The sequence below is a fragment of the Festucalex cinctus genome, chromosome 14, assembly GCF_051991245.1.
Source record: "Festucalex cinctus isolate MCC-2025b chromosome 14, RoL_Fcin_1.0, whole genome shotgun sequence".
NCBI lineage: Eukaryota > Metazoa > Chordata > Actinopteri > Syngnathiformes > Syngnathidae > Festucalex > Festucalex cinctus.
Window position 1 is genome coordinate 20,561,439 of NC_135424.1, and position 27,093 is coordinate 20,588,531.

Consider the following 27,093-nt stretch of genomic DNA (forward strand, 5'->3'; position numbering starts at 1 on the left):
AAGGATAAAAGAACAAAATGTTGGTAGGTCTGTGAGCCTCATGCAGAGTGAGTTGTTGTTGCTGTTAAACGCTGAGAAGCTGATGTCAATAAATTGCCGGTCTTTGGCTCCGGACTTCAACACTCTGCCTCCAACTCCCGTCACTACTCGCTACAAGGGCACAAGGGAAATATTTTTTGATATATTAAGTTGTTAAAATGTGTTTGATAGATTTATTGTTCCATAAGGTGGCTTCATATTTCTTTTGGCTGGACGGTAGGTTTATTTCATGTCTTAAATGTATGTTTCTGAAATACTTCACAATGTGCACATATTCTGTTTAATTGTGTTGGTGTCTTTTTAAAGGTTAAATATGTACATTTCAAATTGAATTATCAGCCTTTTGTTTTCCTGATCCTGATTTTGAATTTAAAAAACAAAACAAAACAAAAAAACAATTATAACTGTCAATAACAACTAATAAATATTTAAAAACTGATACATTTTTCAGTCATATTGCCCAGCCCTTTGTTCCGGTCCATTTAAATAATTGATTCAATATATACAAATATAGAAGACATTGTTGTTGTTCTTTTTTAACACATTTGTAGATACTGTAAAAATTTGTGGTGTTTTAAGATTAACAAAGCAACAAGCAACAAATGTCACTCTAAGTTTTGAATATTGAAATTAATCGTATTGAATCGAAAATTGTATCGTTCCCAAACTTAATCGAACCGTATCGAACCGTTCTGTTCTGAAAGATAATCGTTTTTCAATCGAATCGCAACTTGTGTATCGAGATACATATCGGCCTCATGTCAGAGATTCCCACCCCTAATATATATATATATATATATATATATATATATATATATATATATATATATATGTATATATATATGTATATATATATATGTATATATATATATGTATATATATATATATATACATATATATATATATGTATATATATATGTATATATATATATATATATATATATATATATATATATATATATATATGTATATATATATATATATATATATATATATATATATATATATATATATATATATATATATATATATCCATCCATCCATCCATCCATCCATCTATCCATCTATCCATCTATCTATCTATCTATATATTCCTATAAATAAAGTATATGTATAGTCCTATAAATCATTTTTATTGTGCTTACTATTCTTGTAACTCATTATTATTCTGAGCATCGTTGTTGTTGTTTTCCTAGTCTCCATAGTCACATTGCAACCCACAATTCAGTCATGCATCAGAAGGATGTTTCCCCATGCCTAAAATGTCACCCTCAGATGCTCCGAGGCGGTTGATAATTTCACAGCTCCACGGGGTGCCGAGGGGCTTCCTGTTTGCAGGGATGTGGGTGTGACATGGGGATGGAAAAACTTGTTGGGAAAAAAAAACAAAACAGCAGCTTGTGTACTCTGCGTCGTGCGTGTGTCTGTTTTTGGCAGGTTATCCTTGAAGCGTCAATCCCCCCAAAAAATCTTAGCCGGTCACCATGGCAACCCTTTAAAGTAACAATTGTGTGGCTATGTTCACACTGCCATTTGTTTTTAATCACTTGGCTGCTTTTCTCAATGCAGATGTTTTTTGTTTTTTTTTGTGGTAAATGTCAACACATTTAGCAAGTTACTATTGATTGGAACTAATGCGTGACAACGCCAATTCCCTCAAGTGATAAATTAAATAAGAAAATTAAAAGTTTGTGTTGTCGCTTCAAATAAATCCATGAAATAGCAGATCACAAGCTAGATCAATGAGACTTCCTAGTTTTCTGATATGCACTGGCAGACATTTTGTTTAGATTCTACATGTACATCTGTGTGGGTGATGTGATGTGGAAAGAATGCATGATGATGATGAAAAGCAATCACAGTAGATAATCCATCCAGCCTCCAAGATGTCTCAACGATGATGAGACTGTACTGTACTCGATGAGGCTTTATTGATCATGAGCATTGTTTTCGTTTGTTGTCATGTATTTTTAGCTTTGAAGATTTTCATGCCATTGTTTACCTGGTTCGTTCAATTATATACATTTTTTTTCCCACAATATAATGAAATTTATAAATTTTTGTTGGTGCTGTGTATTTTGTTTATTTTTGCTGGTGTTATGGCCTGAAGTAGATAAAATTGAAATCATGTTTATGTATGCACAGTCAGGGTTGGGGAATCCAGGTCCAGAAAGTAAAAATCCTGCCAGTTTCTAGGAATTTCTACTCAACCGGCAGGTAAACAAGATCATCCCACCGTTTGTGTACCTGTGGCTAAAGCAAAACTGTTTTTTAGAGAGAGAGAGAGAGAGAGAGAGAGAGAGAGAGAGAGAGAGAGAGAGAGAGAGAGAGAGAGAGAGAGAGACAGAGAGACAGAGAGACAGAGAGACAGAGAGAGAGAGGGGACAAAACGAGATTTTAAGTCATCATGACGAGATGTCATGGGTAAAGATTGTATTTTATCAGAGCAGGCTGCCACATGTATCAGCTAATAATGTTGTGATTAAGTACTTTTTGTTTTTGCTATTCCGATTAACTGTCAGCAATCATATTCTTCTTGTGGTTTTGCTTAATCAACAAAAAGACCAATCTTGGTGTTTTCCACTTTTTATTCCAGTAATATAGAACATTTCCACAGGAGACATAATGGGCAGAGATTTTTTTCTTTTAAATTGCCTTTATACAGAAAATAATGTTATATTTTGATACATTATCAGAGATGTTAATTTAGCAGTATCAAGTATCAACATTGTGGTTTCTTACAGAAATATTGGATATCAACAAGCACATGACTTTGTTTGTAATGGATCTCATATGACCGTGCAGGTGTGCCTCATATTTTATACATGTAAAGACACCATCTGAACATCATAATTCCATGTTGCATTGCAAATCAATTGACAAAACAATTATAAGATTTTGACACTGCACTGACAGTGAAATGGCAGGGTACAATTATCATTCCTCTCAAGTCGCAGTCTGTTGAAATAAGATGTGTTGTTGATTGGGATTGACATGGAAACAGAACATTTATTTTGCACAGTGATTGATAAATAAGTGTCAGGGTGTTAACTAGGGTACACACATACTATTTTTCGCATCATATTCGATTCTTACCCCACATGTACTAAAGTATATTTCAGTCTGTACTTTACTTTTGCTTCAGTAAAGAAGTGGAATACTCTGGTCAGAAGGGAGGAACAATTATTAAAGGGAAAAAAAAGCTTTCGAATAGTTGGAGAAACAAGCATGTATTTTACCTTTGGTATTATGTACTGGTATGTTAAAACACGCAAACGGGAAGCATCTGGCCACCTTATGCGCAGAAGAAATCCATGTTCTGCAATGACAAAGAAGTTAAATTTAGATCAAATTGAACAATATGCAAATACATGCAGTATGTCTATGTTAACTTTACACACTGTTGTTGGAATCTGGACCGTGTCCTCTCTAAATGTTTGCGTCTCTTTCACCACAGGAGCTGGAAAATAACCGATGATGCCCATCTGGTCCACATAACGGTCACTGTACACCTAACAGTCAACACACCAGCATTATAGACTCACTAAAAGCTTTCACCTTGAAATATCAGTGACATTTCATCGACAGTGGGGTTTGTTTTGAACGTACACTGCCAGACCAGAAGACTCCACCGCCCTCCTCTGGCACCAGTTTAGAATACACGTAAACCTTCTGACCCTTTTTGATGTTGATGAATCTGCAGTCTGGAGCTATGAAGTCATCCAAGGCTGTGGCCATGGAGAGAACGACTACAAAGAAAAAAAAGAAAAAAGAAAAATGCAAAGAGAAATAGCTGTGTTTAAAATGAGGTGAGGGAAACACATTTACTTACACGAACACTCTACATCGCCACAAATCTTGTTGTCTGCTAGCTTTTCCATGAGGACGGCCTTTGAGTTGTGGTGAAGCATTCCCACACAGAGCATAAGCATTAATGGATGTCGCATTTTGAAAAATAATCTTGTACGTGCACAAGTAGTCATCCAAGAATAAACTTCTCATAAGTAATGGGGAAAATGGGCTGTGTGGGCGACATCACAGGCAGCCTGACCAATCAGGGTCGACTTACAGAAATGTCACACTCTGTAACCAGTTACACCCTGAGTGGGAGTTGGCTATTTACACTCACTGTTCATCACAATGGGAAACTAGTGGACTAGAACTCTAGAAATGGCAAAAAGTACAACTATCATAATTAAATATCAATACATTAAACCACTTCAGACCGACATTTTTTTCTGCTGGGCATTTATTTATTTATTTATTTATTTATTTATTTATCTATTTTATTTATTTTTGCTGATTTTGATTTTTGACTCTTTCCCACATACGAACAACATGGGATTTTTTTTTTTTGGGGGGGGGGGTTATCATGTTTTTGTTATAGTAGACACCAGGATAATATGGCTGTAATGTGTTGTAAACCTACCAAGCTTATATGTAACATTTTTAACATGAACATCATGCAAATCAACTTGTGATTGTGATTGGTTAGCTAGGATCCAATCAGGAACCAGAAGTCAAGTCAAGTCATCTTTATTTATATAATGTTGACATCATCCAAATTATGCGTTTTATTGGTTTAGATGCACAAATATGTCATTTCCACTCCAATCATCTATGGGTCTGAAGGGTTAAAAATAATAATAATAATAATCCAGTCATCCACTTTGAATTGTGTGTGTAGTGCTATAGTTCTTATTAGCAAGTGTCTTACTTCTTCAAACTCTACAGTATTGTAAGAAAATCACATTATTAATATTTTTTTTTTTTTTAACAGACCTGCGGGCTACTCATGTGGTCCTTCGGGGCTACTTGGTGACCACAGGCCCATATTGGTGAGCCCTGCTCTGTCCTAAGTAAATGTAAACCGTTGTTTGTCAATTTGGGACCTATATTAGCTGGTGACAAATCCAGGGTATAACCCGTCTTGCGCAAATTCAGCTATAAGCTCCAACTGAACCTGCGACACCTTAACAAGATTAGTTGGGAAACACAAGCTCCAAAGGGTATCTAATCGAGCCATTGCAAAACCGTCAATTATAAAACACCTTATAACAACCCACAAATGCTCATAATGTTTTATAATAAACATTTGTTGTATCTCATAATTTTTTATACACTGTAAATTTACTATGGCCCTCTAAAGCAACAAACAACTGGAATGTAATGATTAAAAAACAAATTATTTTTATCCATCAGTCCATTTTATCCTCATTATGGTCATCGTTATGTGAGCTGGATACTATTCCAGTTTACGGGGTACACCGCGGACTGGTTACCAGCAAATTTCAGGGGCCATGATGACAAATAGAGCACATTCACACCTCAGTACAATTAGGAGTGTTCACATGACTTAGCTTGCATATATTTAGAATGTAAGATGAAGCCAGAGTCCAGAATTGACCCCCCCCCAAATATATGCTGATGCTAACCACTAGACCACCATGCCGCCTTGGAAGGAACAGGACGGATCCGGCCCCTGCCGGCCATCATTGGTGCAGCGTGGAGATGGTTCACACCTTCACCTTTTGGTGATCTCTGTTGAACTTTCATGGTCTGGACACTTCTCGAGTCATCAAGAAGGCAGAACAACTGAGACAATTCCTGATGGTGCCCAGGAAAAACTGAGAACATGTGCCAAAGGCTGCATGATCTTTTACAAACGACCCTCAGAGTAAGCAGTATACGGAAAATAGATGGCAAGATAGCTTAATATTTATTTTTCTATTCTACTTAATTTTATTCTTGAAACACAAATTTAGAGTTAGACCCCATTGTAATTGTAGCTGTATTCTATTCTATTCCATTTAAAATTGTTTTGGATAGATATAAAATCTAAATAATAATAATTAAAATAATAACATCAGAAATTCAAATTAAAATCATAATTAATTAGCATCTCATAACGTGCGTTAGTTTTATTAAAATTCAAATAATGTAATTACAACTATCCTATCCCCGAACCACTTGATGGCGCCATTGTTGTCAATGAAATAAGTAATATTGCTCGTATCAATTTGCTACCATACTACTATATTACTGTATATTGTTCCAGTCCAGAAAAGGAAGAAACATTGATGATACCATACTGACCCATTGTTTGAAACAATCCATTCAACGGGATGGGGAAAAAAATGCCCTCATAAAAAAAGGAGTAATATGGCCCATATGATGACTGTAATACTGACTAAAACAAAGAAAGTAATAAACATATACATTATGTGCTTTTTATAACATTCGTCGACATTTACCATTATTGGCCTATTTGCCCCAATTCCCTAAAAATGAACATTTTCACTTGAATGAAAATACAAGTGTAGTGATTTAATTGAACTTCTGCCTTGACTTTACAATCCTGGGTTTGTGATTTCATACTCAAATGCAAACTTTCGTCAGTCTTGGTGTCAAACATTGACTTCCTCGTTGGCTGACGCAAACCTCTGCTAAGCGGCGTGTGCTGTAAAGTGTACGCACGCTGGTAAGTGCCACTGTAGCTGACACGGGCGGTGCTTATGATTTGTGAGTCTGCCGCCCGCTCGCGCTGCTCCCGGTGAGCAAAACCCTTGCTCACCTCGACGTTTCACAGTATGACGTGTGTACTCGAAAACTCAAAACCACCATCTCCCAACCGCGGTTATTATTGTTTATACGGACTTCCAAGGTCCCACTTAATCGGGGTGGGGGGGCTTTATCTACCATTTAACCGAAAACAACCCCCCTTTTTCAGGAAGGAAGAGTCACAGTCGAACAAGACAACTTTCACCGTGCTCCCCGGGTTTTGAGAGAGCCCTCCCGGTCCGCCGTCTCTTTGCCAAGCAGCTTATGGATGCGCGGGTTTCCGAGTTGTTTGCCTCAGAAAATGGACTCGACTGCGGCGGCTCTCAGACTGAAGTGAACCCGGGGAATGGTGGCGGCAAAAAGGCTTCTGCCAAGAAGAAGAGATCGAATGCGCGACACTTTCGCAGCCTCAAACCGAGCAACAACACCCCTTATCTGCCCCCAGAGGTACGCTTGTCTCAGGAGTAATACCACCTATATTCTGGTAATACATGATTAATACAACTAAAAACCACAGTTTACTTTCACTTTACGCATAAAACGTAGTTTTGTGTCACCCAATTCCTCTTACTTTTGTTCGCCAACCTCACGTTAGTTTTTCGATATACATTATGACACGTAGCTTTGTTGGCCACAGTATTTTTGTAGCCATTAAAATGTCTTCAATAACTCTAAATGTAAATGTGCGAAAGTGCAGTTAGCATGCTATTGTAGCATCAGCTGTGTTTGTAAATAGTTTAACATGGGTTGCAGGCTACGTGTCCTCAGTCGTACTAATATTACATCCAAAGATACTGTAATATTATCCCCGCCCTCCTTGGCCGGCATTCTGTCTGCTTACTTTAGGTTGTCTGTAGTAAAGTTACATAATTTCCCAAACTGTTGTCTATGGAGAAAGTTCAAGCAGATTCCTTATCAGTAGTATGGAATTGTAGAAAGTTAGTCGTATGAAGTAGTTGGCAAGGTAAACTTGAATGGAATTTGACACACTTGGTTGTAACTTATCCAGTAGGCTTGGTCAGGATTTTGGAGCCGATCAGAGTTTAAAAAAAAAAAAAGAATAACTAACTGATTATGATTCCATCAGAAGATTGATCAATAAATCAATTTAAACAAATTGTTTATTTACTGTACAAACAATCAACCGTGGATATTGGGACAAGCCAGGCCCACAAAACACCCATTGAAATGGATTGGGAAGAAATAACAATTTATTAAACCATTAAAATTATCCCATAAATGCATAAACATGCATCCATCCATCCATCCATTTTCGTAAACACTTATTTGTCACAAGGGTTGTGGGGGTGCTGGAGCCTATCACAGCTGTCTTCGGGCAATAGGCGGGGTACACCCTGAACTGGTTGCCAGCCAATCAGAGGGCACACAGAGATGAACAACCATCCACACTTGATAAATATTCAATACACATAAAATGTGATGAGAATAAACCCTGACAAGCGTTTGCTGTAATGTTTTATTTTGTGTATCAATTATGTCATTTATCGTTGACCAATTTTGCTGATTTGATTTAACCGATCAATCATCTCTGTGTAAAGTCTATTATTTAGCAGCTCACTATTCAGCTCAGCTTACAATGGCCGTAGCATTCAGTCTATAGTGTCTTTTTTTGTGTGTCTCTTTTTTTTTTCAACATACAAACCAGTGACCTTTTGTTTGTGATTTTTTTTGTGTGTCTGATGTATTGAATTTCATCTCCGAGGAGGAAGAAGGGAATATCGAGTATAAGGTAAGGACTTTTACACAAGACAATAAGATATATATGCCATCCATGTGAGTTGAGTGGGTGATATGAAGCATATAAACTAACCACACACCACACTAGGTAGAAAAAAAGAAACAGTGACACTGTCAGAGTGGTTTACTTAATCAATATTCTCAGGTAATAAGCTTTTATAGCATTGCATGGTATGTTAAATGTGGTCTTATTTCATTGCTTTAAGGTCTATTGAGCTTTACAGCCACATTCAATTAAAGGAAAATGTATTGAAATGTGTTCGCTTTTTCCCTACCTCTGCACTGCAGGTAGAGACGACACTATTCTTTAGTTTTAAATGAGGAAGTAATGTATAGGTTAGTGGGTACCATATCCGCTTCATGGTAGTGTTCTTTCCACATCCCAAAAACATCCATGTTAGGTTCATTAAATCAAATAACACACAACCCTTTGGTTCAGTCATGAAAGTGAGGCTCACAATAAAATCAGTGTGAAGAACATTTGTAGGTCAACAATTTGACAACTCTATTCTAGTCGACTCATATGTAGAAATCCGACACAGACGCGGATTAGCAGTAGCAATGTTACCATCGGGATATTCGTTTGTTGATTTCTATGATCTTTCACCTGCTATTTAGCTGAAGCTCGTGGACCCTACACAAAGCCGTTTTGAGCACCTGGTGACACAAATGAAATGGCGGCTCCAGGAGGGTCGCGGTGAAGCCGTCTATCAGATCGGGGTGGAAGATAACGGCATGTTGGTGGGACTGTCGGAGGAGGACATGACGGCATCCCTCACCACCCTGCATAAGATGGCTGAGAAGTGAGCTTCGAAGTGAACCCATCCACCAGTCCAAACCACACACGCTACATATATTGATTGAACACAAAAAATGATTTTGTCTGACAGGGTTGGGGCTGACATCACCATCCTTCGACACTCAGAGGTGGACTATGACACTGATCAGCCCCTTACCATCGCTGAAGTCCTAATTCGTAAGGTGCCAGATGACCAACAGGTCAGTAAGGCGGCCATGACAACGCAAGCATTCACATCTATCATCATTTTTTTTAAATGTTGCATTTCTTTGCTTTTTTTCTGCAGTTCCTGGACCTACGGGTTGCCGTACTTGGTAATGTGGACTCAGGCAAATCGACCCTGCTGGGTGTTTTGACGCAAGGTGAGCTGGATAATGGACGGGGAAGAGCGAGACTCAACCTCTTCAGGCACCTCCATGAAATCCAGACTGGGCGAACATCTAGCATCAGCTTTGAGATCCTCGGCTTCAACAGTAAAGGAGAGGTGAGTAAAAGAATCAATCACAGTTACACAAGAAGTAAGAAACGTATGTTTAAGAAATGCCCCATTTTTGTCTTTTTCCAGGTTGTGAACTACAGTGAGTCTCGAACGGCGGAGGAGATTTGTGAAAGCGCCTCTAAAATGATCACATTCATCGATCTGGCGGGTCACCATAAATACTTGAAGACTTCAACACTCTGCCTCCAACTCCCGTCACTACTCGCTACAAGGGCACAAGGGAAATATTTTTTGATATATTAAGTTGTTAAAATGTGTTTGATAGATTTATTGTTCCATAAGGTGGCTTCATATTTCTTTTGGCTGGACGGTAGGTTTATTTCATGTCTTAAATGTATGTTTCTGAAATACTTCACAATGTGCACATATTCTGTTTAATTGTGTTGGTGTCTTTTTAAAGGTTAAATATGTACATTTCAAATTGAATTATCAGCCTTTTGTTTTCCTGATCCTGATTTTGAATTTAAAAAACAAAACAAAACAAAAAAACAATTATAACTGTCAATAACAACTAATAAATATTTAAAAACTGATACATTTTTCAGTCATATTGCCCAGCCCTTTGTTCCGGTCCATTTAAATAATTGATTCAATATATACAAATATAGAAGACATTGTTGTTGTTCTTTTTTAACACATTTGTAGATACTGTAAAAATTTGTGGTGTTTTAAGATTAACAAAGCAACAAGCAACAAATGTCACTCTAAGTTTTGAATATTGAAATTAATCGTATTGAATCGAAAATTGTATCGTTCCCAAACTTAATCGAACCGTATCGAACCGTTCTGTTCTGAAAGATAATCGTTTTTCAATCGAATCGCAACTTGTGTATCGAGATACATATCGGCCTCATGTCAGAGATTCCCACCCCTAATATATATATATATATATATATATATATATATATATATATATATATATATATATATGTATATATATATGTATATATATATATGTATATATATATATGTATATATATATATATATACATATATATATATATGTATATATATATGTATATATATATATATATATATATATATATATATATATATATATATATGTATATATATATATCCATCCATCCATCCATCCATCCATCTATCCATCTATCCATCTATCTATCTATCTATATATTCCTATAAATAAAGTATATGTATAGTCCTATAAATCATTTTTATTGTGCTTACTATTCTTGTAACTCATTATTATTCTGAGCATCGTTGTTGTTGTTTTCCTAGTCTCCATAGTCACATTGCAACCCACAATTCAGTCATGCATCAGAAGGATGTTTCCCCATGCCTAAAATGTCACCCTCAGATGCTCCGAGGCGGTTGATAATTTCACAGCTCCACGGGGTGCCGAGGGGCTTCCTGTTTGCAGGGATGTGGGTGTGACATGGGGATGGAAAAACTTGTTGGGAAAAAAAAACAAAACAGCAGCTTGTGTACTCTGCGTCGTGCGTGTGTCTGTTTTTGGCAGGTTATCCTTGAAGCGTCAATCCCCCCAAAAAATCTTAGCCGGTCACCATGGCAACCCTTTAAAGTAACAATTGTGTGGCTATGTTCACACTGCCATTTGTTTTTAATCACTTGGCTGCTTTTCTCAATGCAGATGTTTTTTGTTTTTTTTTGTGGTAAATGTCAACACATTTAGCAAGTTACTATTGATTGGAACTAATGCGTGACAACGCCAATTCCCTCAAGTGATAAATTAAATAAGAAAATTAAAAGTTTGTGTTGTCGCTTCAAATAAATCCATGAAATAGCAGATCACAAGCTAGATCAATGAGACTTCCTAGTTTTCTGATATGCACTGGCAGACATTTTGTTTAGATTCTACATGTACATCTGTGTGGGTGATGTGATGTGGAAAGAATGCATGATGATGATGAAAAGCAATCACAGTAGATAATCCATCCAGCCTCCAAGATGTCTCAACGATGATGAGACTGTACTGTACTCGATGAGGCTTTATTGATCATGAGCATTGTTTTCGTTTGTTGTCATGTATTTTTAGCTTTGAAGATTTTCATGCCATTGTTTACCTGGTTCGTTCAATTATATACATTTTTTTTCCCACAATATAATGAAATTTATAAATTTTTGTTGGTGCTGTGTATTTTGTTTATTTTTGCTGGTGTTATGGCCTGAAGTAGATAAAATTGAAATCATGTTTATGTATGCACAGTCAGGGTTGGGGAATCCAGGTCCAGAAAGTAAAAATCCTGCCAGTTTCTAGGAATTTCTACTCAACCGGCAGGTAAACAAGATCATCCCACCGTTTGTGTACCTGTGGCTAAAGCAAAACTGTTTTTTAGAGAGAGAGAGAGAGAGAGAGAGAGAGAGAGAGAGAGAGAGAGAGAGAGAGAGAGAGAGAGAGAGAGAGAGAGAGACAGAGAGACAGAGAGACAGAGAGACAGAGAGAGAGAGGGGACAAAACGAGATTTTAAGTCATCATGACGAGATGTCATGGGTAAAGATTGTATTTTATCAGAGCAGGCTGCCACATGTATCAGCTAATAATGTTGTGATTAAGTACTTTTTGTTTTTGCTATTCCGATTAACTGTCAGCAATCATATTCTTCTTGTGGTTTTGCTTAATCAACAAAAAGACCAATCTTGGTGTTTTCCACTTTTTATTCCAGTAATATAGAACATTTCCACAGGAGACATAATGGGCAGAGATTTTTTTCTTTTAAATTGCCTTTATACAGAAAATAATGTTATATTTTGATACATTATCAGAGATGTTAATTTAGCAGTATCAAGTATCAACATTGTGGTTTCTTACAGAAATATTGGATATCAACAAGCACATGACTTTGTTTGTAATGGATCTCATATGACCGTGCAGGTGTGCCTCATATTTTATACATGTAAAGACACCATCTGAACATCATAATTCCATGTTGCATTGCAAATCAATTGACAAAACAATTATAAGATTTTGACACTGCACTGACAGTGAAATGGCAGGGTACAATTATCATTCCTCTCAAGTCGCAGTCTGTTGAAATAAGATGTGTTGTTGATTGGGATTGACATGGAAACAGAACATTTATTTTGCACAGTGATTGATAAATAAGTGTCAGGGTGTTAACTAGGGTACACACATACTATTTTTCGCATCATATTCGATTCTTACCCCACATGTACTAAAGTATATTTCAGTCTGTACTTTACTTTTGCTTCAGTAAAGAAGTGGAATACTCTGGTCAGAAGGGAGGAACAATTATTAAAGGGAAAAAAAAGCTTTCGAATAGTTGGAGAAACAAGCATGTATTTTACCTTTGGTATTATGTACTGGTATGTTAAAACACGCAAACGGGAAGCATCTGGCCACCTTATGCGCAGAAGAAATCCATGTTCTGCAATGACAAAGAAGTTAAATTTAGATCAAATTGAACAATATGCAAATACATGCAGTATGTCTATGTTAACTTTACACACTGTTGTTGGAATCTGGACCGTGTCCTCTCTAAATGTTTGCGTCTCTTTCACCACAGGAGCTGGAAAATAACCGATGATGCCCATCTGGTCCACATAACGGTCACTGTACACCTAACAGTCAACACACCAGCATTATAGACTCACTAAAAGCTTTCACCTTGAAATATCAGTGACATTTCATCGACAGTGGGGTTTGTTTTGAACGTACACTGCCAGACCAGAAGACTCCACCGCCCTCCTCTGGCACCAGTTTAGAATACACGTAAACCTTCTGACCCTTTTTGATGTTGATGAATCTGCAGTCTGGAGCTATGAAGTCATCCAAGGCTGTGGCCATGGAGAGAACGACTACAAAGAACAATCATTAAAAAAAAAGAAAAAAGAAAAATGCAAAGAGAAATAGCTGTGTTTAAAATGAGGTGAGGGAAACACATTTACTTACACGAACACTCTACATCGCCACAAATCTTGTTGTCTGCTAGCTTTTCCATGAGGACGGCCTTTGAGTTGTGGTGAAGCATTCCCACACAGAGCATAAGCATTAATGGATGTCGCATTTTGAAAAATAATCTTGTACGTGCACAAGTAGTCATCCAAGAATAAACTTCTCATAAGTAATGGGGAAAATGGGCTGTGTGGGCGACATCACAGGCAGCCTGACCAATCAGTGTCGACTTACAGAAATGTCACACTCTGTAACCAGTTACACCCTGAGTGGGAGTTGGCTATTTACACTCACTGTTCATCACAATGGGAAACTAGTGGACTAGAACTCTAGAAATGGCAAAAAGTACAACTATCATAATTAAATGTCAATACATTAAACCACTTCAGACCCACATTTTTTTCTGCTGGGCATTTATTTATTTATTTATCTATTTTATTTATTTTTGCTGATTTTGATTTTTCACTCTTTCCCACATACGAACAACATGGGATTTTTTTAATTTTTTTTTGGGGGGGGGGGGGGGGTTATCATGTTTTTGTTATAGTAGACACCAGGATAATATGGCTGTAATGTGTTGTAAACCTACCAAGCTTATATGTAACATTTTTAACATGAACATCATGCAAATCAACTTGTGATTGTGATTGGTTAGCTAGGATCCAATCAGGAACCAGAAGTCAAGTCAAGTCATCTTTATTTATATAATGTTGACATCATCCAAATTATGCGTTTTATTGGTTTAGATGCACAAATATGTCATTTCCACTCCAATCATCTATGGGTCTGAAGGGTTAAAAATAATAATAATAATAATAATCCAGTCATCCACTTTGAATTGTGTGTGTAGTGCTATAGTTCTTATTAGCAAGTGTCTTACTTCTTCAAACTCTACAGTATTGTAAGAAAATCACATTATTATTATTATTATTTTTTTAACAGACCTGCGGGCTACTCATGTGGTCCTTCGGGGCTACTTGGTGACCCCAGGCCCATATTGGTGAGCCCTGCTCTGTCCTAAGTAAATGTAAACCGTTGTTTGTCAATTTGGGACCTATATTAGCTGGTGACAAATCCAGGGTATAACCCCTGTCTTGCGCAAATTCAGCTATAAACTCCAACTGAACCTGCGACACCTTAACAAGATTAGTTGGGAAACACAAGCTCCAAAGGGTATCTAATCGAGCCATTGCAAAACCGTCAATTATAAAACACCTTATAACAACCCACAAATGCTCAGAATGTTTTATAATAAACATTTGTTGTATCTCATAATTTTTTATACACTGTAAATTTACTATGGCCCTCTAAAGCAACAAACAACTGGAATGTAATGATTAAAAAACAAATTATTTTTATCCATCAGTCCATTTTATCCTCATTATGGTCATCGTTATGTGAGCTGGATACTATTCCAGTTTACGGGGTACACCGCGGACTGGTTACCAGCAAATTTCAGGGGCCATGATGACAAATAGAGCACATTCACACCTCAGTACAATTAGGAGTGTTCACATGACTTAGCTTGCATATATTTAGAATGTAAGATGAAGCCAGAGTCCAGAATTGACCCCCCCCCCCACAATATATGCTGATGCTAACCACTAGACCACCATGCCGCCTTGGAAGGAACAGGACGGATCCGGCCCCTGCCGGCCATCATTGGTGCAGCGTGGAGATGGTTCACACCTTCACCTTTTGGTGATCTCTGTTGAACTTTCATGGTCTGGACACTTCTCGAGTCATCAAGAAGGCAGAACAACTGAGACAATTCCTGATGGTGCCCAGGAAAAACTGAGAACATGTGCCAAAGGCTGCATGATCTTTTACAAACGACCCTCAGAGTAAGCAGTATACGGAAAATAGATGGCAAGATAGCTTAATATTTATTTTTCTATTCTACTTAATTTTATTCTTGAAACACAAATTTAGAGTTAGACCCCATTGTAATTGTAGCTGTATTCTATTCTATTCTATTCGATTCCATTTAAAATTGTTTTGGATAGATATAAAATCTAAATAATAATAATTAAAATAATAACATCAGAAATTCAAATTAAAATCATAATTAATTAGCATCTCATAACGTGCGTTAGTTTTATTAAAATTCAAATAATGTAATTACAACTATCCCCGAACCACTTGATGGCGCCATTGTTGTCAATGAAATAAGTAATATTGCTCGTATCAATTTGCTACCATACTACTATATTACTGTATATTGTTCCAGTCCAGAAAAGGAAGAAACATATTGATGATACCATACTGACCCATTGTTTGAAACAATCCATTCAACGGGATGGGAAAAAAAATGCCCTCATAAAAAAAGGAGTAATATGGCCCATATGATGACTGTAATACTGACTAAAACAAAGAAAGTAATAAACATATACATTATGTGCTTTTTATAACATTCGTCGACATTTACCATTATTGGCCTATTTGCCCCAATTCCCTAAAAATGAACATTTTCACTTGAATGAAAATACAAGTGTAGTGATTTAATTGAACTTCTGCCTTGACTTTACAATCCTGGGTTTGTGATTTCATACTCAAATGCAAACTTTCGTCAGTCTTGGTGTCAAACATTGACTTCCTCGTTGGCTGACGCAAACCTCTGCTAAGCGGCGTGTGCTGTAAAGTGTACGCACGCTGGTAAGTGCCACTGTAGCTGACACGGGCGGTGCTTATGATTTGTGAGTCTGCCGCCCGCTCGCGCTGCACCCGGTGAGCAAAACCCTTGCTCACCTCGACGTTTCACAGTATGACGTGTGTACTCGAAAACTCAAAACCACCATCTCCCAACCGCGGTTATTATTGTTTATACGGACTTCCAAGGTCCCACTTAATCGGGGTGGGGGGGCTTTATCTACCATTTAACCGAAAACAACCCCCCTTTTTCAGGAAGGAAGAGTCACAGTCGAACAAGACAACTTTCACCGTGCTCCCCGGGTTTTGAGAGAGCCCTCCCGGTCCGCCGTCTCTTTGCCAAGCAGCTTATGGATGCGCGGGTTTCCGAGTTGTTTGCCTCAGAAAATGGACTCGACTGCGGCGGCTCTCAGACTGAAGTGAACCCGGGGAATGGTGGCGGCAAAAAGGCTTCTGCCAAGAAGAAGAGATCGAATGCGCGACACTTTCGCAGCCTCAAACCGAGCAACAACACCCCTTATCTGCCCCCAGAGGTACGCTTGTCTCAGGAGTAATACCACCTATATTCTGGTAATACATGATTAATACAACTAAAAACCACAGTTTACTTTCACTTTACGCATAAAACGTAGTTTTGTGTCACCCAATTCCTCTTACTTTTGTTCGCCAACCTCACGTTAGTTTTTCGATATACATTATGACACGTAGCTTTGTTGGCCACAGTATTTTTGTAGCCATTAAAATGTCTTCAATAACTCTAAATGTAAATGTGCGAAAGTGCAGTTAGCATGCTATTGTAGCATCAGCTGTGTTTGTAAATAGTTTAACATGGGTTGCAGGCTACGTGTCCTCAGTCGTACTAATATTACATCCAAAGATACTGTAATATTATCCCCGCCCTCCTTGGCCGGCATTCTGTCTGCTTACTTTAGGTTGTCTGTAGTAAAGTTACATAATTTCCCAAACTGTTGTCTATGGAGAAAGTTCAAGCAGATTCCTTATCAGTAGTATGGAATTGTAGAAAGTTAGTCGTATGAAGTAGTTGGCAAGGTAAACTTGAATGGAATTTGACACACTTGGTTGTAACTTATCCAGTAGGCTTGGTCAGGATTTTGGAGCCGATCAGAGTTTAAAAAAAAAAAAAAAAAAAAAAAAAAAAAGAATAACTAACTGATTATGATTCCATCAGAAGATTGATCAATAAATCAATTTAAACAAATTGTTTATTTACTGTACAAACAATCAACCGTGGATATTGGGACAAGCCAGGCCCACAAAACACCCATTGAAATGGATTGGGAAGAAATAACAATTTATTAAACCATTAAAATTATCCCATAAATGCATAAACATGCATCCATCCATCCATCCATTTTCGTAAACACTTATTTGTCACAAGGGTTGTGGGGGTGCTGGAGCCTATCACAGCTGTCTTCGGGCAATAGGCGGGGTACACCCTGAACTGGTTGCCAGCCAATCAGAGGGCACACAGAGATGAACAACCATCCACACTTGATAAATATTCAATACACATAAAATGTGATGAGAATAAACCCTGACAAGCGTTTGCTGTAATGTTTTATTTTGTGTATCAATTATGTCATTTATCGTTGACCAATTTTGCTGATTTGATTTAACCGATCAATCATCTCTGTGTAAAGTCTATTATTTAGCAGCTCACTATTCAGCTCAGCTTACAATGGCCGTAGCATTCAGTCTATAGTGTCTTTTTTTGTGTGTCTATTTTTTTTTCAACATACAAACCAGTGACCTTTTGTTTGTGATTTTTTTTGTGTGTCTGATGTATTGAATTTCATCTCCTAGGAGGAAGAAGGGAATATCGAGTATAAGGTAAGGACTTTTACACAAGACAATAAGATATATATGCCATCCATGTGAGTTGAGTGGGTGATATGAAGCATATAAACTAACCACACACCACACTAGGTAGAAAAAAAGAAACAGTGACACTGTCAGAGTGGTTTACTTAATCAATATTCTCAGGTAATAAGCTTTTATAGCATTGCATGGTATATTAAATGTGGTCTTATTTCATTGCTTTAAGGTCTATTGAGCTTTACAGCCACATTCAATTAAAGGAAAATGTATTGAAATGTGTTCGCTTTTTCCCTACCTCTGCACTGCAGGTAGAGACGACACTATTCTTTAGTTTTAAATGAGGAAGTAATGTATAGGTTAGTGGGTACCATATCCGCTTCATGGTAGTGTTCTTTCCACATCCCAAAAACATCCATGTTAGGTTCATTAAATCAAATAACACACAACCCTTTGGTTCAGTCATGAAAGTGAGGCTCACAATAAAATCAGTGTGAAGAACATTTGTAGGTCAACAATTTGACAACTCTATTCTAGTCGACTCATATGTAGAAATCCGACACAGACGCGGATTAGCAGTAGCAATGTTAGCATCGGGATATTCGTTTGTTGATTTCTATGATCTTTCACCTGCTATTTAGCTGAAGCTCGTGGACCCTACGCAAAGCCGTTTTGAGCACCTGGTGACACAAATGAAATGGCGGCTCCAGGAGGGTCGCGGTGAAGCCGTCTATCAGATCGGGGTGGAAGATAACGGCATGTTGGTGGGACTGTCGGAGGAGGACATGACGGCATCCCTCACCACCCTGCATAAGATGGCTGAGAAGTGAGCTTCGAAGTGAACCCATCCACCAGTCCAAACCACACATGCTACATATATTGATTGAACACAAAAAATGATTTTGTCTGACAGGGTTGGGGCTGACATCACCATCCTTCGACACTCAGAGGTGGACTATGACACTGATCAGCCCCTTACCATCGCTGAAGTCCTAATTCGTAAGGTGCCAGATGACCAACAGGTCAGTAAGGCGGCCATGACAACGCAAGCATTCACATCTATCATCATTTTTTTTAAATGTTGCATTTCTTTGCTTTTTTTCTGCAGTTCCTGGACCTACGGGTTGCCGTACTTGGTAATGTGGACTCAGGCAAATCGACCCTGCTGGGTGTTTTGACGCAAGGTGAGCTGGATAATGGACGGGGAAGAGCGAGACTCAACCTCTTCAGGCACCTCCATGAAATCCAGACTGGGCGAACATCTAGCATCAGCTTTGAGATCCTCGGCTTCAACAGTAAAGGAGAGGTGAGTAAAAGAATCAATCACAGTTACACAAGAAGTAAGAAACGTATGTTTAAGAAATGCCCCATTTTTGTCTTTTTCCAGGTTGTGAACTACAGTGAGTCTCGAACGGCGGAGGAGATTTGTGAAAGCGCCTCTAAAATGATCACATTCATCGATCTGGCGGGTCACCATAAATACTTGAAGACCACCATCTTTGGCCTCACCAGCTACTGCCCTGATTTCGCCATGCTGGTTGTCAGCGCCAACACCGGTATTGGTGAGTGACCAACAAGGCATTTTCGTCATCTTGTTGGCTGTGGGCGGAAATAAATGCAATATATCCCTATTCTGGGGATGTCTGTCCAGAATACATTGTTGGCCATCAGATTATTGCAACGCAGCCCCTCCTGTGATTTTTGTACTATTTAAAAAAAAAGAAAAGAAAAAGCTTTTGCCAGAAGTGGGATTCGAACCCACGCCTCCAGGGGAGACTGCGACCTGAACGCAGCGCCTTAGAACGCTCGGCCATCCTGACTGTGCTCAGATAACTGATTGGTTACGCCTTTAAATAATTTATTAGCTGTTAAAACCCATGTATGGGAGGTATCTTCTGTCTGTCATTATTTTCCACTACCTACTGTCAATCCAAATACTTGCAGTCTTATGGATCAATTATATCGAAGTGCAATATTCTTCTTTATTTATGGCTTAACTTGTTGAGCCAACCAGCTGCGGCTTAAAAGCGCTACAAATATGAAATCCGACCTTATGTAACAAACCAGACACGCTTGCCAGCAATGACCCGCTCTAAAAATAGACTCTCCGGGTCAGTGATATGGGTGCACTTAGCGGTCACACTTTCATGACGAAACTAACCTAACTTCAACACATCAAAACCTAAAACTAAGTATTTGATGTGTCGGATTTTTTTGCTAGAGGTGTTTTTGTTTGTGTGTTGGTGTCAAAACTAGAGTGGGCTGGTTGAAATAGGGTCATGAATGTCACATGCTATCAATATCACCCCTCCTCAATTGAACTTTAGATACTATCATGTCTGCCTTCATTCTATGATGTAACCAGTATTTAATGGCATGCCGAGCCTGGATAGATCTGATACACTCAGGCAAATTTGTGTCTGAAGCTAAAATGTTCTTTCTTCTATGAAGTTGAAAGTTGGAATTTTGAACAGTGGTAAATAAGTGAGGTTAGGTTCACCGGATTGATCGGTTTTACAGTGCTAATCTAGTGAATACAAAGATATGTGGTTATTTGAATATATGGAGTTTTTTGACAGACATTGTGCACCATAAAAAAAAAAGGTTGTTGTCAGAAGTGGGATTCGAACCCACGCCTCCAGGGGAGACTGCGACCTGAACGCAGCGCCTTAGACCGCTCGGCCATCCTGACATATGCAGAAAGTGTTGTATAAACATCAAGTACAGAACACAAACCCGGAGATCTTTATCAGGAGTCGAGTTTTTGAGCTGCTGCAACTAACCTCTGTTTACACGCACATGATTTATTATTATTTTTTTTTAACCCTTATAAGCCAACACACTACAGTACCTTAATTTCCACAGTGGAACACTGGTGCATAGGTTTAGGAGAGAAAGTTGTCAAGGGTGTTAATTTAATTTTTTTTCAATTCAAAAGGGACAGAAAGATGTTAGACTTGTGGTATCTGCCCCTGATAAAAATATAAAAAGGTTGTGTTGTCAGAAGTGGGATTCAAACCCACGCCTCCAGGGGAGACTGCAACCTGAACCTGACCTGCAGCGCCTTAGACCGCTCAGCCATCCTTACATATGTGCTCAGGCTGCTACACACACATATCAAGACAAGTGTGACCCCAGCTGCAGTATTCAGTTACCTGAGAAAGAGTGTCATACTATGCGTTCTAAAATGCTTTCTTCCTCCTCCTCCTCCCTTAAAGTCAACAAGCTTGAATATTGAAGAATGTAAATCCAACATCCTGAAACCTCCCTTTGTTTTTAGCTGGCACGACACGGGAGCACCTGGGCCTGGCCATGGCCCTGAAGGTGCCCATCTTCATCGTCATCAGCAAAGTGGACCTGTGCACACGGGCCACCGTGGAGCGAACGGTGCGGCAGCTGGAGCGAGTCCTCAAGCAGCCGGGCTGCAACAAGGTGCCTATGGTCGTGACCAACACGGATGATGCAGTCACCGCGGCGCAGCAGTTTGCCCAGTCGCCCAAGTGTGTACCAACCTCTGAAGTTGAACACAAGTATAAAATGAAATGTAATCATATGTATACACTGCTTACAATCATTTAGGGCTATTCGGCTTTTGGGAAAATTTTCAAGATGAGCCTAAACTGCATTATTACCATGACTGGTGGGGCTGGGTAAAAAAATCGACCAAGTCAGACAAGTCGACTTAAATTTTGTGCCTCGAAGCTCCGCCGGACCATGTTTGCAGGACTATCCATGCTTTAAACACTTTGTTATTTCAGACGCACGCAATATTGGAATGGCGGCTGTTTGCCCAGAAGAAGACAGGAACAGGATGTTATTGACCTCATGTAGCTAACCTTTGTTTACTCATGGAATAGTCTCGAAGCATCGTTTGTAAGTGACTTTTAAGACACTATTATATGGGTAATGTAGATATAATGCTATATGGGTGAACTAAATGGTAGTGTTTGTTTACCTTAATTGGGAATCGCTAGTGCGCTAATGCTAATCGTTATTGCCAACTGCTTAGCATTTGGCTAATGTATACTCATGGAATAATGGTGACACATCGCCTATAAGTGACTTTTAAGACACTATGACATGTGTAATGTAGATATAATGATGTATGTGTGAACTAAATGGTAGTGTTTGTACTTTGTTTACCAGAAGTGGTGATCGCTAACGTGCTTGCTAATCGTGATTGCTAATCGTTTAGTATAGGCTAATTTTGTTGGTGTTTAACAATGCATATGTATAGAAGATAATAGGTTATGAGTAATTATATCCACTCCAGCCTTAGTGGATTAACAAACAAACAAAAACGTTTGGGGTGATTACTCAATTATTTAATGGCAAAATCAATAGGATAATCAATTTTAAAAACATTTGATAGTGCCAGCACTAATTACAGGTGCTCTTAATTTTACCTTCTGTAATTTTGAATATGGTATAATGTCCAATTCTTGTAATTGAACCATTCATGGGCCAAGCACCTACAGGACTGTCTCAGGAAATTAAAATATTGTGCTAAAGTCCTTTATTTTCTGTAATGCAATTAAATAAGCAAACATGCCATACATTCTGGATTTATGACAAATCAACTGAAATATTGCAAGCCTGTTATTGTTTTAATTATGGCTTTTTTTTTCTTTTTTTTTTTAACTTGGTCTGAGGAAATATTCTAATATTTTGAGATAGGATATTAGAGTTTTCTTAAACTGTAAGCCATAATCAGCAATATTAAAATAAAAGGCTTGCAATATTTCAATTGCTTTGTAATGAATCCAGAATGTATGGCATTTTTGCTTATTTAATTGCATTACAGAAAATAAAGGACTTTATCACAAAATTCAAATTTTCTGAGACAGTCCTGTATTGGGAATTTTGATGTTCAGCTACATAAAAAATTGAACAATTGGACATGCCCATTCAAAAGTTTAGAGGTTAAATGAAGTCCACCTGTAAAGATTGTAGTGCATTTTGCATCCTGAAATTTCAGCAGAAAGCCAATATGCCAAACTCTGAGTAGTGTATAACACTTCTTTACCTCTTGGTATAAGTGACAAGCCACATGCTATCCAGTCGCAGGTTAGAGTGAGAAGCTAACGTAGCAGTCAACATCTTCACTCAAGTGCTCCTCGTCAAACGGATGGACTCAATAACGCCTGTTGCGGAAGGTCCGAATCAAAGTTCTTTGTTCATAAAATGTGGTCACTACCGAAGGAAGCAAAACAAAAAAATAAAATGAAGTAGCTACCGACCAAAATAAAACCAGCAACATGGCTTAACAGAAGCAACACTTTTGTTCATCCACATAACAACTTACCACCGTCATGATACTGAAACGCTCACTTGGTAAAAACACTCATTTTTAATCATGCGACTTCTTCGCCCGTCAGCATTACACCCGTGTTCACCGTGTCCAGTGTGTCTGGAGAGAACCTGGACCTGCTCAAGGTCTTCTTCAACATAATCCCTCCGCTCAGCAACAGCAAGGAGCAGGAGGAGCTCATGCAGCAGCTCACTGAGTTTCAGGTAAAACCACTAAAATAATTAAGTAACTAGTTTTAAGACGTGATTGGCTGATGAATAATATTTTTCAGGTGGATGAGATCTACACGGTGCCAGAAGTGGGGACTGTGGTGGGCGGTACTTTGTACAGGTTAGTTTGTCTGCAACAAGCACTTAAAAATATTCTTTTTTTTTTTTTGACTGAGTTTGGTGTTGTTATGGATTGTAGTGGCATTTGCCGCGAGGGAGACGATTTGGTGGTTGGGCCCACAGATTCGGGGCAATTCCACAAATTGACCATTGGGAGCATCCAGAGAAACCGTTCAGCTTGCAGGGTGCTTCGTGCCGGACAGGCTGCCACGCTGGCGCTCGGCAACTTTGACCGCACGTTGCTGCGAAAGGTCCGCCCCCCGGCAACTTCTCTCCATTCGGTTTGAGCCAATGCAGTGTATCTGATCGTGTTTTTCTTCCACAGGGAATGGTGATGATGAGTCCAGAGATGGACCCGACCGTCTGCTGGATATTTGAGGCTGAGATTGTGCTGCTCTTCCACTCCAAGACCTTCCACAAGGGCTTTCAGGTCACCGTGCACATAGGCAACGTGAGACAGACCGCCACTGTGGAGGCCATCTTTGGCAAGGTGAGTGAGTGGAGGCTGCTTGAACGTGCTGAAAAATGCTTGAATTGGAATGCTTTGTGATTCATTGGACAAGTAGTGCTTGAAATGATGGTTGCAAAACCGTTGGAGTTTCCAGGGTTTTAAATAAAACAACAAAATGTCTTTTAAAATCAAATGTGGAAACATGTTTTTCATTGTCCAGCGACGTATTATTTGTTGATGTTCAATGATTGAACATTAAGGTAGAAAATAGTAAGAAAAGGAAGAATTATATTTAGTAAAATGAGATATTTTTTAAAGAATTTTTTTTTAATTCAAAGTGTCCAAGATCCATTGTTCACAAAAATCCCTAGCCATTGAAGCTTCCTGGAATTTTCTGAAATTTTACTGGAAATTTTCCAAATTGTGATAACGTCTTTCTGAGAAATTATTAGAAGGTATTGGGCATTTTCCCCAAATTTACTGGACAATTTCTGGAATAAGACCAGGAAGTCTTTTGAAAATTGCCGAAAAATTACTGCACATTTTCAAAAAATGGTTGAGGAAGTCTTCAGACAATACAGCCACCACTTTCATACCACAATTTTTCATCACAGGGTCCGACATTAAGCCCTAATGAAATTCAGTTATATATGCAGCCCTTTCTATGGATGAAGTAGTGAAGCGTGTAGTCTCAGCAGCCCAAATGCACACAAGTACGGGGATCATGGCAGCTGTTTGAAAAATATCCACGCTCTCCAGTATAGTAGATAAGGTGATTTAAAACAATACTTAACAAAATTCATAGTTATATATGTCGATATACCAGTGGATGAAGTAGAGAAGCGTGTAATGTTAGTGCCAAAATGTATGCAAGTGAGCAATCAAGGCAACTGCTTAAAAAAACTGCAGACTCCACTACCCAAATATATATAGGTTATCGTTTAAAACAATGCTTAACCACAATTTTAATTCTATGTATGCAACTGTAGTGAATGTGTCGACTCAACCCACCACTTTCCTGTATATGACAGGAGGAGCTGAGAACGGGGGAGAAGGCGGACGTCCAGTTCAAATTCCTCAAGCATCCCGAGTACCTGAAGCTGGGGGCCAAGGTGCTCTTCAGGGAGGGCGTCACCAAGGGCATCGGCCACGTCACCAAGCTGCATCCCATTGCCCAGTATCGCCACGCCCCGGACAGTGATGAAGAGGAAGATGACGACTAGAGTGAATGCGGTCCCATCCTAGAAAAACACACAAGTACTCTTTGGTTTGTTTTTTATAATGGACAAGCTTCCACCAAAGTTCAGTCTGCACTCTTTGCAGCACTCACCCATAAAAGATAAACAAGTCGGCATTTATAGAGCGCCTTGCCTTTATACCTTCAAGATATTTGTAAAACCAATAGAATGTAGCCCCCCCCCCCCCACACACACACACACACACACACAATCAGACCCGCACTGAGTCACACTTAGGGCTGACCGATTCATTTGCAAGAGTTTGGGGTTATGCAGAAAAAAACACACGAGAACGAGACAGCAACATGGAAACTGATGACAGCATAAGAAATCATATGGCAATTCAACTCAGTTTGCAAAATATCCCGCTATTCTAAAATTATCGCATATTATAGCATAAAGTTCAAATTTGATGTTGCAATGTTTGGGAAAAAATACGTTTCACTATATTGATCATCACAATTGTGTTTTGTTTTGTTTTTCTTAAATCGTATTAGCAAAATCTGGGTGGAAAAAATTATAACCAGTAGATATATTTTTAAAAATTGTTCTTCCAGTTTTTGGGGCAAAAATCGTCACAATTAGATATTTTTTTCCCAAATTGTAGCAATATTTGGGGGGAGGGGAATCACAATTATATATTTTTCCTGTAATTTGTTTTTGTGTGACAAAATTCCATTTCAACTCCCCTACAAACTCATCCAAAGTGACACCAAGCTTTAAAGTCACCCACAGCAGTGATGTGGAGGCATTCACACCACAGTGCATCTTGGCACACACTTTGGTGGGGAGAAGCTGCGTTCACTTGCACTGACACATACAGCAGTGTTAAAACTCAAACACACCTTCCGACAGATGGTGTGTTGACACAGCTGGTGTAAGTAACTGTGAAGCATACTTACACACATTTGGTGGCTCGCTTTCATCCAAACAGCATCACAACTGACTTGACTGAAGACTGGGAAAAGTGCTCACGTGGACAAAAGTATTTACGACACTGGTTGTTATCTGCAGTGAATTCATGTGAAATGTTGGAATTCAAAGCCGTTATGTTTGAAAGGTGTTTGCTGCAGGCTCTTGAAGTTACTGATGTCACACGCACGCACGCACGCATGCACAGTGCCTCATGGAAGTGCCTTCCAACTTGTCATTGATGCAGTTAAGAAACTTACAACAAAAACTTACTGGTGGTGCTATTGGTTCAAAACACAAACATTTATACCAAACTTGACTGTTAAGTACTGCTCCAAACCAAGACTGCTGTTGGCCTTACTATTAACCGTCTTATTACTGTCACATCAGCTTTACACATTCACACCCTATTCTATTATTGTGTTGTTTTTAAAAGAGCATATTTCAGCCGTTGTATTATATAGCTGCATTTATGTGTTGTTTTTTTGTGTGCATCTCAGGTGTATTTCTAGTAGTTTTTACATTTTACAATCAAACTTTTTTGAAGCTTTATGATTTAGCTCTTTTATGAATGGATGCACAGAATTTATGTACAGATCCAATTGTTATATTATGGGGTTCATGAGAAAAGTGTTTATCCCATTAAATGTTGACCTCTGATGTTTGTCCTTTTTTTTTTATTCTGACTTTGAATTCATTACATGCAAATTTGCCAAGGAATGATGTGATTGAAATTTGATAGCATTAACAGCATTTTTAGTCGTTGTACTTTTAAATCGGCCCAAAGTCTGGGCAACCACCTACATGATGCAA

General features: G+C 38.6%; 4 protein-coding genes and 2 non-coding genes across 10 annotated transcripts; 2 read left to right on the forward strand and 4 right to left on the reverse strand.

Annotated features, from left to right (window-relative positions):
• Window positions 1-2,638: 2,638 nt before the first annotated feature.
• On the reverse strand, window positions 2,639-6,278 carry LOC144001343 (otoraplin-like). 4 transcript variants are annotated; one of them, XR_013278460.1, is made up of 5 exons: window positions 3,872-4,094; window positions 3,649-3,788; window positions 3,441-3,551; window positions 3,279-3,358; window positions 2,639-3,201 (listed from the first exon to the last, which is right to left on the reverse strand). XR_013278460.1 is itself a non-coding variant. In XM_077495569.1 (5 exons), the coding sequence occupies exons 1-5, from the start codon at window positions 6,154-6,156 to the stop codon at window positions 3,335-3,337; spliced, it is 354 nt and encodes a 117-aa protein (XP_077351695.1). In that variant the 5' UTR covers window positions 6,157-6,278; the 3' UTR covers window positions 2,639-3,334. The 4 variants fall into 4 exon arrangements, 3 of the variants coding, with proteins under 3 accessions (XP_077351695.1, XP_077351696.1, XP_077351693.1); XM_077495569.1 differs by adding an exon at window positions 6,136-6,278 and having other exon boundaries at window positions 2,639-3,358; window positions 3,872-3,929; XM_077495570.1 differs by lacking the exon at window positions 3,872-4,094 and adding an exon at window positions 6,136-6,271 and having other exon boundaries at window positions 2,639-3,358.
• A 346-nt stretch (window positions 6,279-6,624) lies between these two features.
• LOC144001274 (GTP-binding protein 2-like) lies at window positions 6,625-10,519 on the forward strand. The gene is made up of 6 exons (XM_077495462.1): window positions 6,625-7,047; window positions 8,324-8,350; window positions 8,977-9,161; window positions 9,249-9,357; window positions 9,444-9,641; window positions 9,723-10,519. The coding sequence occupies exons 1-6, from the start codon at window positions 6,865-6,867 to the stop codon at window positions 9,897-9,899; spliced, it is 879 nt and encodes a 292-aa protein (XP_077351588.1). The 5' UTR covers window positions 6,625-6,864; the 3' UTR covers window positions 9,900-10,519.
• Window positions 10,520-12,307: 1,788 nt separating this feature from the next.
• LOC144001416 (otoraplin-like) lies at window positions 12,308-13,765 on the reverse strand. Of its 2 annotated transcripts, XR_013278480.1 has the most exons (5): window positions 13,552-13,765; window positions 13,318-13,457; window positions 13,110-13,220; window positions 12,948-13,027; window positions 12,308-12,870 (listed from the first exon to the last, which is right to left on the reverse strand). XR_013278480.1 is itself a non-coding variant. In XM_077495720.1 (4 exons), the coding sequence occupies exons 1-4, from the start codon at window positions 13,700-13,702 to the stop codon at window positions 13,004-13,006; spliced, it is 426 nt and encodes a 141-aa protein (XP_077351846.1). In that variant the 5' UTR covers window positions 13,703-13,765; the 3' UTR covers window positions 12,308-13,003. The 2 variants fall into 2 exon arrangements, 1 of the variants encoding a protein (XP_077351846.1); XM_077495720.1 differs by having other exon boundaries at window positions 12,308-13,027.
• A 2,549-nt stretch (window positions 13,766-16,314) lies between these two features.
• LOC144001406 (GTP-binding protein 2-like) lies at window positions 16,315-26,940 on the forward strand. The gene is made up of 12 exons (XM_077495683.1): window positions 16,315-16,736; window positions 18,028-18,054; window positions 18,681-18,865; window positions 18,953-19,061; window positions 19,148-19,345; window positions 19,427-19,601; window positions 21,320-21,539; window positions 23,418-23,553; window positions 23,622-23,680; window positions 23,759-23,930; window positions 24,005-24,169; window positions 25,162-26,940. The coding sequence occupies exons 1-12, from the start codon at window positions 16,554-16,556 to the stop codon at window positions 25,351-25,353; spliced, it is 1,821 nt and encodes a 606-aa protein (XP_077351809.1). The 5' UTR covers window positions 16,315-16,553; the 3' UTR covers window positions 25,354-26,940.
• On the reverse strand, window positions 19,777-19,859 carry trnal-cag (transfer RNA leucine (anticodon CAG)). Its single transcript has one exon. It is a non-coding gene; the product is annotated as a tRNA-Leu (tRNA).
• trnal-cag (transfer RNA leucine (anticodon CAG)) lies at window positions 20,649-20,731 on the reverse strand. The gene has a single exon. It is a non-coding gene; the product is annotated as a tRNA-Leu (tRNA).
• Window positions 26,941-27,093: the final 153 nt, after the last annotated feature.